Source organism: Anguilla anguilla, chromosome 6 (genome assembly GCF_013347855.1).
Source record: "Anguilla anguilla isolate fAngAng1 chromosome 6, fAngAng1.pri, whole genome shotgun sequence".
Taxonomy (NCBI): Eukaryota; Metazoa; Chordata; class Actinopteri; order Anguilliformes; family Anguillidae; genus Anguilla; species Anguilla anguilla.
Genome location: NC_049206.1, coordinates 59,701,063 through 59,717,467, shown reverse-complemented (window position 1 = coordinate 59,717,467; position 16,405 = coordinate 59,701,063). Strand labels below are relative to the sequence as shown.

At 50.8% G+C, this 16,405-nt stretch overlaps 1 protein-coding gene across 2 annotated transcripts in view; it reads right to left on the bottom strand.

Moving 5' to 3' along the window:
* Positions 1 to 16,155, bottom strand: part of xkr6b (XK, Kell blood group complex subunit-related family, member 6b) — a 28,343-nt gene extending 12,188 nt beyond the window's left edge. Inside the window, exons 1-2 of one of the 2 annotated variants that reach the window (XM_035422586.1) lie at positions 14,730 to 14,834; positions 4,332 to 4,417 (exon numbers count right to left, since the gene is read on the bottom strand). In XM_035422586.1, coding sequence (XP_035278477.1) covers positions 4,332 to 4,417; positions 14,730 to 14,735 — 92 coding nt within the window. In that variant the 5' untranslated portion in view covers positions 14,736 to 14,834. Of the gene's footprint in view, positions 1 to 4,331; positions 4,418 to 14,729 lie in introns of both variants that reach the window. The other variant, XM_035422585.1, reaches the window with a different exon arrangement.
* Positions 16,156 to 16,405: the final 250 nt, after the last annotated feature.

Genomic DNA, 16,405 nt, shown 5'->3' with positions numbered 1-16,405 from the left:
AGACCGCGTGTTCCTGTGTCCGTGCGTTTAAGAGCGTATGCCTTTTCTTTTTTTTAAAAGAGCCCAACTGTCATGTATTTAAGTGTTCAAGCTTCAGAGTTGTAAGCGGACGTTCAAATTTGAGGTGTAAAGGACGCGTGAGTGTTTAGTGTTTAAGACGGGGCTACCCAACCCCACTCCTGGAGATCTACAGTCCTGTAGGGTTTCACCCCAACCCAAACAAAGCACACCTCATTCAACAGCTAGAGCAGGGCTACCCAGCCCTGCTCCTGGAGATCTACCGTCCTGTAGGGTTTCACCCCATCCCTAACAAAGCACACCTCATTCAACAGCTAGAGCAGGGCTGCCCAACCCCGCTCCTGGAGATCTACAGTCCTGTACGTTTTCACCCCAACCCAAAGAAAGCACACCTCATTCAACAGCAAGAGCAGGGCTGCCCAACCTTGTTCCTGGAGATCTACCATCCTGTAGGCTTTCACCCCAACCCTAACAAAGCACACACCATTCAACAGCTAGAGATCCCACTGAGCTTCTGATCATGTGTCCTAAATTAAGGGTTGAAATGAAAACCTACACGAAGGTAGACCTCCAGGAATTATAAGGGCAGTGTGTTTGTGTTTGAGCCTCGGTGCAGTAAGTGCTGTGTGCCCGTGTGTGTTTGAGTGTAAGAGTGTTAAGCGTGTTAAGTGCCCTGTGGCCTGATTCCACACTGGGCCCTGTTTCCTCCATCAGGCGGCGAATATCAGCGGTGACCTGCAGGCTAACTGCTGCTATTTACCCAGCATGCACCTGTGAGGGCTCAGCGCACGAGGAGAAACGAGGGGCGACGGTGATCAAAGTGGCGAGATTAACGGGAACCCAAAATTAATCGCTTAAACAATAACAAGGCACCGGGCAGCGAGCTGGAGTCCCCAAACCAGCGTGGGGACGGGACGCGGTCCTGAACGCAGCGGGGCTGAGCTCTTTGGTCGAAGACGGCCCTGCGGTAGGGTTTTGGCCCGGGCTCTCCCGAACACAGCTGACAGCCAATCACGCGGAGCCTCACTCATCCGCGCGACATATTTCCCAGCTTCCCTACTAAAGACTCTGAAGCGCTTTGCGAACCAGCCAGCCAGCTTTTCTCACGCAGCGCCTTTGCCTATCAGCTCGTTCCAGGAGGAGGAGGCTCAGGCAGAACCAGGATGTGAGAGAGAATTAGCCGCGTGTGCCCCCCCCCTGCTCCAGAGCCCCCCCCCCCCCCACCCCCCCCCACCCCCCCACCCCCCCCCCCCCTGAGATCAAACGGCCCTGCTGCAGCCAAACCCAGATAGCCGCCATCAACCACCTGCCAGGGGCCAAATCCTCCCCCTCTAAGGGACAGCTTTCACACAGCAGCTGATGAGCTTCACCTGGCAAGGCCCTGCCGTGATTGGCCCATACTCTGTGAGGCTCTGGTGTGATTGGCCAATACTCTGTGCAGTGCTGTTGTGATTGGCCAATACTCTGTGCAGGGCTGCTGTGATTGGCCAATACTCTGTGCAGGGCTGCTGTGATTGGCCAATAATATATGAAGCCCTGGTGCGATTGGCCAACATGCTGTACAGTGCTGTTAGGGATTGGCAAATAATCTATGAGACCCTTGTGTGATTGGCCAATACTTCACAAGGCCTATGTGATCAGGTGATAACAGCAATGTTGTGGTAGTGTTGGAAGGCAACACAAACAATCCACTTCAGTAAAATTCCTGACCCTATTTTCTTTCCTTCATATGTAGGCTCAGACACTTTAAGCATTGGTGCAAATAATGCACATAGTGGATAATCCCATAAATCTGGAATTTCATGCAATAAATGTAAAACAGACAATCAGATTTTAAAAAATAGATTCAGACTGGGGAGCAAATGAAAAAGTTGCAGATGCATATTTTAATAACTACATATTAATCAGCGAAACCATAGTTTCCATAGTTTATTATTAAATGTGGAATTCACGCTGCACCCTCAGAAATATTTTCCTTTGATGTAACTAAAGTGTGTTACCTCTACGCTCCGTTAATGAGATTTTCCTGATATATACCATCCCCCTCCATATAGGCTACCCTCCGGGCGGGAGGCAGAACCGAGCGATTGAGCGGAAAACCGTGAAAAAATAAAAAAACCCGAAACATCATTTCACTGCAGCTGGCTTCGCTTTCATCCAGCCCGATAAGCCTGGCAGCTGTGCTGTAGATGAAAAACAAACATGTCGGCAAAAAAAAACCCCATGGAAGGAGGGGCGATTTCGAAATTAAATCTTCACAGGAAGGATAATCAAACGGGATTTCCCGTTTCCCCTCCCCTCCCTTCTGCGAAACGGAAAAAAAAACCGAAGGGGAGGACACGTCTTTTTATTTGAGACTGTGCAGAGCATTGACATCCGAGAGTCACGGGGTGTTCAAAGTGCTGACGCGGAAATCGCTTCTGCCCTCAATTATCGGCGCCCCCGATGCTCACGAATTCGGGATTTAAGCCGTTTGACAGAGCACGCTCGCGCGCTAATCTCGCAACGCCAGTTTTGCGCGCGACGGCGCCGGCGAGCTGAAAGGTGCTGTCACAGGACGCGTAGGATTTCCGCGTGAACAACGCGTCGTGTCATTAGAGTGGCGGAGTTATCAAGTCCTTGAAAAGCTCTCCGCATCAACAACTTACCAGCGTGTCATCGCGTTGAGGAAAACGTTTACCTGTACCAGAGGTTCCATTACACACTCACTCATTCACTCACAAGAACCAATGAAAAGCTGTTGTTGTCCACCACATCAACACTGTGATTGGTTCAGACCAGTGACCAGTTGAAAAGGGCATTAATATAACCCCGCCCATTTTTGGGCTGACGAAGCCTCAGCGTGGTATCTGCAGGTTTATGCGGTGCTCTCTCTTTGTAAAGATTTTATAAAAACAGAAGCCCACAGATCGCCTCGGGCTTTTCACAGTACAGTACCACAACCTGAACCGGAGCGTGTATCTACGGCAACAGAGACATTAATAATCCAGAAGCACTAATTAGGTCAAATATGAATAAAAACCAAACAGGACAGCAGGGAAAACCAATTGTGAATTCGCAATTCTTTGATCTTCCGCCCTTCGCGCCCCCCCCCCCTTTCTCCCGGCTGGGCCCGGATTTTGGGGCGCAGCTCTTTCTCGCGGTTTTCCGGTCTGCATTTCGGGAACGCCGGGCAGCACCGGAGCCTCCGGCATCCTTCACTATTCCGGAGATGAAACGGGCGCATTAGTGCCACGCCGAGCCAGGCCGCGCCGGGACCCATTCCGCTGTCCTGAGCCGTACGAAAGATAGCGAGCGCCAGGACGCCGAGGCCCATTCACTACAGACTCACAGACGGGCTCCACCACACACCTCGCCTCTCCGCAGAACCCGCGGCACATCTGCAGCTTTCTGTAAGGCGACAGTATGGCAGGGCTGCCCAGCCCCGTTCCTGGAGTTCTACCCTCCTGTAGGTTTTTACTCCAACCCTAACAAAGAGCACCTCATTCACCAGCTAGAGCAGGGCTGCCCAACCCCGTTCCTGGAGATCTAAGGTCCTGTAGCTTTTTACTCCAACCCTAACAAAGAGCACCTCATTCACCAGCTAGAGCAGGGCTGCCCAACCCTCTTCCTGGAGATCTACCGTCCTGCAGGTTTTCATTCTAACCCTAATTTTGCACACCTGATTCTGCTAATTAGCGGCTCAACAACAGCTTGCTGTTGAATGGGGTGCGCTTTGTTAGGGTTGGAGAGAAAACCTACAGGATGGTAGATCCCCAGGAGCAGGGTCGGCCAGCCCTGCAGCAGGCATTTGAAAGTAACAGCAGAAGAATTTTTCAGCGTGGCATGAATGCTTCGTACGGGTGGGTGGCCAACCACGCCCGTTCCCTGAGTTTAACGCTCCTGCAGAAACCGGCAGAGATGCTCCCAGGGGCCGGCGCCTGTCTGTTCGCCGTCTGCCGTCTGCCGTCTGGAAAAAACGGACCAGGCGCGACGGGCGGTTTCCAAGGCAACACCAAAAAAAAAAAACGTATTTTAATTCCCAAAAAATAACAGAACGAAAAAAAAGAAGGAGAAGAGGGAGACCCAAACGATGCGTGTGCTGCAGAACCGTGTCACACCCATTATTCTCCCGCCAGACCGGCCTGTGGCCCCCCTCTAGGCCCCCTGTGGCCCCCTGAGGGGCCTCCAACAGCCAAGACTAGTCCGTGTTAAGGCTCAGATCTGGGGCCCCCACCACCACCCCTTTAAAACTTTAAAACACACGTGTACAAACCACAGGGATGCCTGAAAGGGGGACAGGACAGGTGGGAGGGGGAGGGACATTTACACACCTCTCACCCCACTGTCCCAAGCTGGGGGTGTTTGATCTCAAAATCAGGGCTTCTCTTTTTAGGGAGGGGTCCTGCAGATGAGCCAGCTACAACAAACAAACACAAAATAATGAGGGTGGGAGGAGAGAAACGAAAAAAAGCAACAGAATCATCAGACAGAAGCAGACATCAAATTATTCATGAAGAAACAAAACAAGAAATGCTCATTAAAACTCAAACTCAAACACAAACAAAACACAAAATCAAACTCAAACACAAACAGAAACTCAAACTCAAAAACACACACAAACATAAACTCAAACTCAAACACAAACAAAACACAGACTCAAAATCAAACTCAAACATAAACTAGCAAACGGCAATTTTGGGCCAGCAGGGACTCTGGAAACAGCTCTCAGACTCATTGTGACACACTGATGATGTCACAGTGGCTGTGGGGCACGATTGGTCCAGCAGGACAGAACGTATGAGTCACTGGGCTGGGATTCCACCTGTGCAGCTCAACAGCGTTCCTAAAGGCCCTGAGATTTATATTGAGGAAATGCATCATGGGACCCCCACCACTATGAAACAAAAAAGGTTCACTGCTGACACCTTCATCTAACACCTACTCCTGGCTGCAAAGAACGGGCTATTTAACTGTAGTGTAGTGGCCAGCAAACTGGGCTTTTTACCCAAGGGTTGCAAGTTTAATTCCCAGCAGGGGTGCTGCAGTCGTTACCCTTGAGCACAGCTACTTAAAACAAACTACAAGTTGCTTCAGTGAGCATCCAGCTGTATAAATGGATTGTGTGTTTTTTGAAAAAAAAAAAAAAACAATCACTGTTAGTCGCTCTGGATAAGAGCATCTGTAAAATGTCGAAATGTAAATGTGTTTAACATACCAGTGCATACAAGCTAAAAGCAAGTCATGACTATGGCTGCTGGGTGGCTCATCCTGTTAAGGCATGTGTGTGTGTGTGAGTGTGTGTCTGTGTGTGTGTGTATGTCCTTGTGGGGTGTTTTGCCTCCTCATATAGGCTACATCCATTTATACAGCTGGATGTATACTGAAGCAATTCAGGTTAAGTACCTTGCTCAAGGGTACATGTATATTCATAAAACTAATAATAATAACAAGCATCATCATCATTATTACCATCCTCACCATCCTTATCATTATCTTCATCATCATCATCATCATCATAATCTTCATCATCATCATCATCAAATGTCTCCCTACTCGCACATCTACATACCTCTCCTCTGAATAGTATCAGCTCAGTGAGGGTGGGAAATCCACAGTTTGAGTCACAGGTGCAAAAGTGACTCATGAATGTATTAATGCAGATCAGGTACTCATGCTGCAACCTGCTAAAACTCTCTCTCTGCCAGCACAGATAACTCTCCGCACATCCGTAACACCCTGGCTGTGTCTGCAACAGGAAACTGAGCTGTTACGTTGTCATCCCCGACTGTACAGGCATCATGACCCAGAACACAGTGATATACCGCGGACCTCATGACCCAGAACACACTGAGACTCTGTGCACCCCATTACCCAGAACACACAGAGACTCTGTGCACCTCATTACCCAGAACACACTGAGACTCTGAACACCTCATTACCCAGAACACACTGAGACTCTGTGCACCACATTACCCAGAACACATTGAGCAGTGGGAGCAGCAGTGTGTGTGTGTGTGTGAGCAACAGTTAGAGCAGCAGTGTAGTGTGTGAGTGTGTGAGAGCAGCATTAGGAGCAGGAGTGTGAGTGTGAGAGCAGCAGTAGGAGCAGCAGCGTGTGTGTGAGCAGCAGTAGGAGCAGCAGCGTGTGTGTGTGTGGGAGCAGCTTTGGGAGCAGCAGTGTTTATGCGAGTGTGAGTGTGTGAGCAGCAGTGTGTGTGTGTGTGATTGTGTGTGTGAGCAGCAGTAAGAGCAGCAGTGTGAGTGTGTGAGCAGCAGTAGGAGCAGCAGTGTGTGTGAGTGTGTGTGTGAGCAGCAGTAAGAGCAGGAGTGTGAGTGTGTGAGCAGCAGTAGGAGCAGCAGCGTGTGTGTGTGTGTGTGGGAGCAGCTTTGGGAGCAGCAGTGTTATTGCGAGTGTGAGTGTGTGAGCAGCAGTGTGTGTGTGTGTGTGTGTGAGTGTGTGTGTGAGCAGCAGTAGGAGCAGCAGTGTGTGTGAGTGTATGAGCAGCAGTGTGTATCCCAGCCCACGCGATGGCTGACTGAACCAGCTCTGTGCAGCGTTCTTTCAGCTGGCCTGCCCCGCTCGCCTGGACGGCGTTCTTGATTAACGATAACAGAAGATGAATATGATTAACCGCGAGGCTTTTGTTGCCCTGGAGATCCTCCATTGCAGAATTTACAGCCGTAAATATTTTGGTGAATGCGAGGCGTTCATTACGCCAACACCGCTCTCTACCCCGCCCGTCCGGCTGCTCCATACAGGAGACGCAGCGCCACCATCCGACCCAACGACCCAGCGACCCAGCCCCCTGCGACCCAACGACCCAGCGACCCAGCCCCCTGTGACCCAACGACCCAGCCCCCTGTGACCCAGCCCCCTGCGACCCAACGACCCAGCGACCCAGCCCCCTGCGACCCAACGACCCAGCCCCCTGCGACCCAGCGACCCAGCCCCCTGCGACCCAACGACCCAGCGACCCAGCCCCCTGCGGCCCAACGACCCAGCGACCCAGCCCCCTGCGACCCAACGACCCAGCGACCCAGCCCCCTGCGACCCAGCGACCCAGCCCCCTGCGACCCAACAACCCAGCGACCCAGCCCCCTGTGACCCAACGACCCCGTGACCCAGCAACCCGCGACCCAAACAAATATTTGGGCGGTTGGCTTACGCTGGTTGGGTTATATTCAGGTCCGCAAGTCGGTCAGGTTATGTTGGCTTGCAGTCAGATCCACAGAGCAGCTGGGTTATGCCGGTTGGGTTGTGGTCAGATCACCAGGGCAGTCTGGTGATGCTGGTCGGGTTGTGGTCAGGTGCACAGGGCGAGTGGTTGGGTTACAGTGAGAGGACTGGCCTGTGGAGTTTACCTCTCACACGCAAGCCTGAAGCTGCTCAGAGCCCAAGCGATTAAACATCCTCCAATGAAAAAGAGCTAAATTAATTTACCCACAATGCACCACACCAGGGGAAGGCTGGGAGGCATGAGGTGTCAGGCGCCCCCTTGTCCCACTGAAGGGCAATGTTAATGTCCTAAAAAAAACCCTTCCAGCCACCCTGTGTACACTGTACTGCACAAATACACACTCCAACCATGCCCCCCCCACCACCACTCATCCCCACCCCCACCCCAAGAGTCCTCTCAGTCCTACAGAACATCCACTGATCCTCACACAGACACACGCACACACACACACAGGCACACAGACACACGCACACACACACACAGTCCACACAGTCACACACACACACACACACACACACAGGCACACAGACAGTCACACACACACACACACCAGCAACCTTAATTACACACTGATCTGGACACAAGAGTTTAATTATGACAGACAGGGAGAGAGAGAGAGAGAGAGAGAAAGAAAGGAGAGAGAAAGCCAAGGAGAGAAAGCCAGGGAGTGAGGGAGAGAGGGAGAGAAAGGATGAGAGTGGGGAGGTGGGGGCACAGTTATGGGCCACGGGGGGGCTCTTTTGTGTGCCAGGTGGACAGGCAGTGATGGGGGGGTGGGGGGGGGTGCTCCAGATTCGGGCAGAATGGAGGTCAGTGGTGGTGCTGTGCCCAGGGAGAGAGCATTATGAGGGATAATGAACCCCCAAAACAGCCCCCACCGGCAGCGCACCAGCGCCTCCTCCTCCTCCCTCTCCTCTACCTCCCCTCTCTCCTCTCTCCTCCTCTTCCTCCCTCTCCTCTACCTCCCCTCTCTCCTCCTCCTCCTCCCTCTCCTCTACCTCCCCTCTCTCCTCTCTCCTCCTCCTCCTCCCTCTCCTCTACCTCCTCCCTCTTCTCTCTCTCCCCTCTCTCCTCCACCTCCTCTCTTTCCTCTCTCCTCCTCCTACTCTCTCTCCTCTGTCTCCCCTCTCTCCTCCTCCTCCTCTCTCACCTCTTCTCTTCCCTCTCTCTGCCACCTCCTCTCTCTCCTCCTCCTCCTCATTCTCCTCTACCTGCTCTCCCTGCTCTCTCTCCTCCACCTCCTCTCTCTCTTCCACCTGATCTGTATCCCTTTCTCTCCCCCACCTCCTCTCTCCTCTCTCTCCTCTCTGCCGGAGCAGCACACCCTAGCTGAGGGGGGGGGGTTGGGGGTCTCTCTCAAACACAGACTGAATGCCTGCCCCCCCCTCCCCCCACAGCCTGACGAGTCATTAAACTCAACACTTCTCCCCCACAACCCAGAAATGAGAAAGAGCCTGGAGCTTCAATCACATGAGTGCACATACACAAACACACAAACACAGTATATATACACACACACACACAATACATACACACACAAACACAGTCTATATACACACACATACACACAAACACAATATATATGCATACTATAAACGCGCCCACACTATACAAACACCTTATATACACACACACTATGAACAAACACAAATTGTACACACATACACACACACATACACGCACACAAACACAGTATATACACACTATACACGAACACAATATATATACACGCTTTACACGCACACACTACACACACACACTATAGACAGACAAACATTGTACACACACACACACACATATATATATATACACGCACACACAGAGACAGGTAATTTGGTTGAGTTACAAATCCTTATCCAATGAAAATGAGTGTTACTGCAGAGTGGCACTGCAGAGGACGTGCCCTTATGATATGGCTGCCATACTGGATTTTCCTCTATAGTATAACCACATGGTCTTTGGTCACACAAACACCACGTTTGGTCACACATTTATTTATTTATTTATTTATTTACTTTAAATTTGAAGCTCTGCACACCCCTGTGCGAATGAGGGGGCTGTGGTTCATGCTGGCTCCCATGAAAAGCTCTTGCGGCAATATGATTCAGTCAGGAAAAATCAGTACAGACCACCAAAGTATTCATCAGCACAGAGAACCAGCCGCACAGGGAACCAGCAACACAGAGAATCAGCCACACAGAGAATCAGCAGCACAAGGAATCAGCCACACAGAATCAGCAAAACAGAAAATCAGCAGCACAGAGAATCAGCCACACGGAGAATCAGCTGCACAGAGAACCAGCAGCACAGAAAACCAGCAGCACAGAGAATCAGCTGCACAGGGATCCAGCAGAACAGGAAATCAGCCACACAGAGAATCAGCTGCACAGAGAATCAGCAGCACAGAAAACCAGCAGCACAGAGAATCAGCTGCACAGGGATCCAGCAGAACAGGAAATCAGCCACACAGAGAATCAGCTGCACAGAGAATCAGCAACACAGAGAATCAGCCACACAGAGAATCAGCTGCACAGGGAACCAGCCACTCAGAGAATCAGCCACACAGAGAATCAGCTGCACAGAGAATCAGCAACACAGAGAAACAGCCACACAGAGAATCAGCCACACAGAGAATCAGCAGCACAGAGAATCAGCCACACAGAGAATCAGCTGCACAGGGAATCAGCCACACAGGGAATCAGCCACACAGAGAATCAGCCACACAGGGAATCAGCTGCACCACGGGGATCATCCCATCTCCTAAGTCCATAAGCCTGTTTTATATCCGATTAAGTCATAAACCGCAAAACAGATTTACAACATCCTTTATAATATTTATAATATCCCATATGAGCACCTGGGAAGCTGTTACAGCGATTACAACTCAGCTTAGTTCCTGTTATTAAGCCTTTGATTGGTCCAATTAGCAAAGGCAAAGTCATTTCTGTAGTTATTTTATATATTTTAAAAATTAGGAGCCATAAAATAATTTGTGCCATAAATTACACATCGATTATCCATGAGAAATGATTAACTATGCACTCCTTGCAGGAGTGAAAAACACCAGAAACCAAAGAAAAAAAAATGACAGCCATTTTCAGCGTAATTGTGTCATGAAAATAAATCATGAACGTTTCTCATGACTGGTCACATGATCAGGTGATGACTCATCGGTGTTCTGTACCACCACAGAAGAAGAGTCAGTGCGGATGTGCTAATGTGGCACGGTCAGTTCAGTTTTTGTATTCTACAGCATGCAGTTAGCCTAGCCTAGCCTAGCCTCCTGTTGTTTCCCAGTCACTACCTGTGAAGGTCCAACACTACAGCACGCAGTTAGCCTAGCCTAGCGTCCTGCTTTTTCTCAGTCACTGCCTGTGAAGGTCCAACACTACAGCACGCAGTTAGCCTAGCCTAGCGTCCTGCTTTCTCTCAGTCACTGCCGGTGAAGGTCCAACACTACAGCATGCAGTTAGCCTAGTCTAGCGTCCTGCTTTCTCTCAGTCACTGCCTGTGAAGGTCCAACACTACAGCATGCAGTTAGCCTAGCCTAGCGTACTGCTTTCTCACAGTCACTGCCTGTGAAGGTCCAACACTACAGCACGCAGTTAGCCTAGCCTAGCATCCTGCTTTCTCTCAGTCACTGCCTGTGAAGGTCCAACACTACAGCATGCAGTTAGCCTAGCCTAGCGTCCTGCTTTCTCTCAGTCACTGCCTGTGAAGGCCCAACACTACAGCACGCAGTTAGCTTAGCCTAGCGTACTGCTTTCTCACAGTCACTACCTGCAGTGGCCCAACACCATCAGCTCAGTGAATTCGCTGGCATGGAATAATTCATCATTAAGTACATCAACAACCAAACCAAGCATGCTAGCATTTTATTTTGGAAACACTTTTGCATTTGCATGTGTTAATAACATTTTCGTAGAAAATTTAAAAAAAAACTTTTTTAGAACGATTCTCACAATTTTTTTTAATCGATAGCACAACCCCACTGTATCGTCTTTCCCAAGATAAATCCACACCGAAATAATACTTAATCCTGTGATCGCTGACATGTGGAACGTGATTTACTGAAATCCTCAACGCAAACATTGCAAAATGTCGCTCTTGTTTCGCTCCCCCTCCCCATTCAAATCCACAAAAAGCGCAGGTTTCCTCCTGCACGCTTCCAGTACAGCAGCAGGGGAAGAGCACAGCTCTGGGATTTAACAGAGCTGCTCCTCTCAGTCTCAGTCTAATGCACCTGTGACAGGTAGACACCTGTGTTTACACATAAGAACGGCTCTGAACCGGTCAGGCTGAGTTTCAGCACCGGACAGCTCCCTGTTTACAGACCCACGGAGGACAGTCTGATTTCACTGTGTACATTACCGATTTTACTAGTTTAACACCTTCCATTCCATTTCCTCTACTTTCTGTCATAGAAACACACACGCACATGCATGCACGCACATGCACACACACACACACACACGCACATGCACACACACACACACACACACACACTCACATGCACACACACACACATGCACACACTCACATGCACACACACAGATATACACACACACACACTCACAATCACATGCACACATACAGATATACACATATGCTGCCAGTATTTTACTCAGGGTAAAGGCACACAACACCACAACTAAACCTCACCTACACACCCAACAAAAAGAGAGAGAGAGAGAGAGAGAGACACAGACAGAGAGAGACAGAAAGAGAGAGAGAGACACACACAGACAGAGAGAGAGTCAGAAAGTGAGCGAGACACACACAGAAAGAGAGAGAGAGAGATTGAGACAGAGACAGAGGGAGAGATTGAGAGAGTGAGAGAGAACGAGAGAGAGACACACAGACAGAGAGACAGACAAACAGAGATATCTGTATGCAAGGTCCAGGAGTGACAGCACTGCATCTGACTTCACCATTTTGTGCTTATGACACCCCTATCTGCACCTGAATAATTCATCCCACAGACTGAGGGAATCCACACACCCACACACACCCCCACCCCACCCAACCCCACGTGTCTTTGAGTGATAAGAGTGCAGATCAAATATGTAGGGATTATGGGTGTAGGAACAGACCAAGTAAGGCTATTTGTATGAGTGTGTCTGTGTGTGAGTGTGTGTGTGTGTGTGTGTGTTTCTGTATGGTGAGTGTGTGTGAGTGTGTGTGTGTGTGTTTCTGTATGGTGAGCGTGTGTGTGTGTGTGAGTGTGTGTGAGTGTGTGTGTGTTTCTGTATGGTGTGTCTGTGTGTGAGTGTGTGTGTGTGTGTGTGTGTGTGTGTGAGTGTGTGTGTGTGTGTTTCTGTATGGTGTGTCTGTGTGTGAGTGTGTGTGTGTGTGTGTGAGTGCTGTAATGGTTAGGGTTGATGACAGCACATATCAGATCAGATCACTGTCTCTTTTCTCCAGGCACTCTTCCTCTCCCCTGCTCCACTCCACTCCTCTACTATTTCTCTCCTCTCCTCCTCTTCTCTACTCCTCCACTCATCCTCTCCTCCACCCTTTCTCTCCTCTCCTCCTCTTCTCTACTCCTCCACCCATCCTCTCCTCTCTTCCTCTCACCCTCTTCTCTCCTCCACACCTCCTCTCCTCCTCCTCTCCTTCACTCCTCCTCCACTCCTCTCCTCTTCCACTCCTCCGCACACAGACGGTGATACACACAGCTCTCTCTCCCTCTCTCTCTCTCTCTCTCAGCCCAGTGATGAGAGATACGCTCCCCCACTCGCCCGCTCCAGACTAGTGTGGAATCCCACTTAGCTTCCCATGAGAGAATCAGGGCCACAGACTACATTAGTACAGCACATTTTCACACTTCCATTTTTATCCAACCAGCGGGCACCCCTTGGAAGAGTGGTGCAGAGACAGGCTGTGAATTCATCAGAAGTAAACGCACAGAATGTCTCGCAGCTTCAGAGCTAAACCAGCCCTGCCTGCAGGAACAGAGACAAACCCGCTAACCCCAGCGATGGATCAAGAAGGCAGTCTACACACACACACACACACACACTCACACACGTGCATGCACATGCGCACACACACACACACACACACACACTCACACACGTGCATGCACATGCGCACACACACACACACTCATACACGTGCGCGCACATGCGCACACACACACTCACAGACAGACACACACACACACACACTCATACATGCACGTGCACATGCGCACACACACACACTCACAGACACACACACACACACAGTTACACACACACACACACTCATACATGCACGCCCACAGACACACACACACAGACACATGCGCACACATGCGCAAACATGCACCATGACCGCACACATAAACACACACGTGCAAACACCCACACACACACACACACACACACACACACACAATGTGCCCACACACATACACACAAATGTGGACACACACATACACACACTGCAGACATGACATTTTACCAGAGCACTACTTATTATTTTCTGGTATTCTGGATGCAGAGAAACGAAGAAGAAGCTGTCAGCCGCCCCCAACCACGAAGAAAGGTCATCGAGCTGAAATCATCGCTCAGGCATTAACAGTACAGCCCGGAAATAGACGGCAAAGGGTTAATGTTCTCACTACAAATCGACAATTGTACAAGATGTACCCAGAAGGAAACCCGCATTATACCGGTTAGCAGCGGCACCCCCACCCCCCTCCGTTTGCCAGGATGTAGTACTATCAATGTGCACATTTCGCGCGCGAGCAGGCATCGAGTAGACATGTACTTCCACACTTTATAAATACGTAAAAGCTTCAAAAAACGACTACGACCATTACTGGAAAAACATTTAAATAGCTCGGCTCGTCGGACCGACCGATGTCGGTCTAGTGCGGATCCGTATGAACCAAAATAAAGCCCTGTCTGCTCGCGTGAGTCAGTCATGTCATGCAGGAAGAGCGCGAGGCGCCCGAGTCCTTACATGCACCCCATATGCAGCGCGCGCCACTACGGTGCAGCCATGGCCCCTTGCACCCCCACCCCAGCCCCCTCACCCCTCACCCTCAACACCCTTCCACTGTCAGTCATCTTTATCTCTCTAATAGTACTGGGGAAGTTTTGGATGACTTTATCGTCAATGGACAGGGTGAATGAAAATGAACCGCACTGGAACTTGCCAAATTTTCGCCGAGATTGGGTTCTGCTCACGGTAGCCAGATTTTACCCTTTAGTCTGACTCAACACCGGCACAGATACCACCAAAAACACCCCCGTCGCGGTGCACAGGGTGGGTGCACAGAACAATAAAAGTCATGGCGGGGGGGGGGGGGGGGGGGTTACTGACCACCACAAGACACACAGAAACACGCGCAGGATTGCGGTGTGTCCTCGTGCATGCGCCAGGTTATTTCAGGTGACAGAAAGAGACAGGCGCGGGGGAGGGGGGAGTGGGGGTTCACAAGAGAGGGAGGGGGGCGCAGGTCTGCAGTCCAAAATTGAGCAAAATCTCAACCCTACATACCTCCATACTTGTCCCATCTGCAGAATGTGGATAACTGACTGCCAGATCCACACCGATATCCGACAGCACCTGCCTTTCCCGTGGGCGCCGGTGCCCAGTCCGGCCGCTGCTCTCCGGCTGCTTAGCCCCTCCACTGCCCCGAGTCCTCCCCCGGTGTAATCCTGCACGAACCACCTGAAGCTCAGGATCTGGACCAGCACCGACGGCACGAGCACGAAGAACAGCGTCAGCCCGAACCAAAGGTAGTCCCGCTTGGAGTAGTAGTCAACGGCCAGCCACAGGTCCGTGCCAACGTCCCAGAAGAAGACCAGCAGCGCGAGGATGATCCACAGGCAGTCCAGCCACAGGCGCTCCTCCTGCGGCGGCCGCCTGGCGTCCTTCCCCTTACCCAGGAGGTACCGCAGACAGGCGCTCCGGCAGCCCCAGTAGCACGACGAGGTGTTGCAGCAGTGACAGATGTGGAAAGAGCTGCCCTCCGCGGGGTCCTCCTCGCCGTTACACGCCGTTTCGTCCAGGTTGTGCAGTTGGGCGAAACCGGTGACGACCCCCAGACCATCAGATTTCGCTGCCATCTTGCTCTCTGAAGCTCCCACCTCCGGCTTCCGGGGTTAGTGACGTCACTTCCTAGACACCTGTCCTCTGACTCTACCCCAAATACGGTTGCCATCTAGCGTCCGGGTAAATTGGACGGGGGGCTAGCGAGCCCGTGCCTGAAACCGCTCCCTGCACTCCGGCGCAACCCATCCTCTTCTTCCGTGGAGACGGAGCCTCGACCAGACCTCGCCGGAGTCCACTCGCATCTGGCAAAGCAGCCGCGGCGGTGAAATGGAATGAAGATGAGTGTCTGGACACGCGGCGGAGCTCGCCCCCGCGCAGAATGACTCCTCCTGCCCCTCCGCGCGACACTGCGGCTGTATCAGCCTCCGCTCCTCTCACCGAGGTCTACAAAATGCCATGAATGATCACCCGTACTTTCCCTTGACGTAATTTATTTTTCTCTCTCCCCGCCTCGTCAGTGTTGCCACCTAGCGTTTCGTTTAATACACCAGGCATAGAACCCAGAAGGTGATGTAATGTGTTAACGGTCGCACAACTCCAGACTTTTAAACTTAGAGAATCACGACGCAAAATCCTTTGGTTCGCTTCCTCCTGTAATTCTTATAAAAAGGCAGCGCGTGGGAGAGTTAAAGCCAGTCAGGCTTCTAGGCTGATATAAGCTGTGGAGTGGGAATTTTCGTGAAATCCCACCCACCCCCGCATCTGCATTGGGATGACAAATAAACTCAGTGTCATTTTTCTACCCACCGCCCCTTTCAAAATTATTTATTAATTCTTCTGCCATTTCTTATTTCCCAGTTCATTTAGCGGCGATAGGTGGTGGATAAAACGTGTGTAAGCAACGTGCTGGCGAATGACAGCTTAAAGATGTGAACATTTAAGAACACCCACTAACGCCCCTGCTAGTAAGTGATCCGTGGACCATTCCTGTGTGTGTTGCCCCTCACGTGCTGGGCTTAAATTACGCACATCCAAGCTCTCGAGCACTGATCGTGATTTTAGAATCGTGAGCTGGGGGTTAGAAACCAATAATAAGCATAGAGATAAGTATTCTATGGTATTTCCTGGTTCGGTTAAGAAGTTCCGGTTAATATATAGCCTATATGTTGTTCACCTAT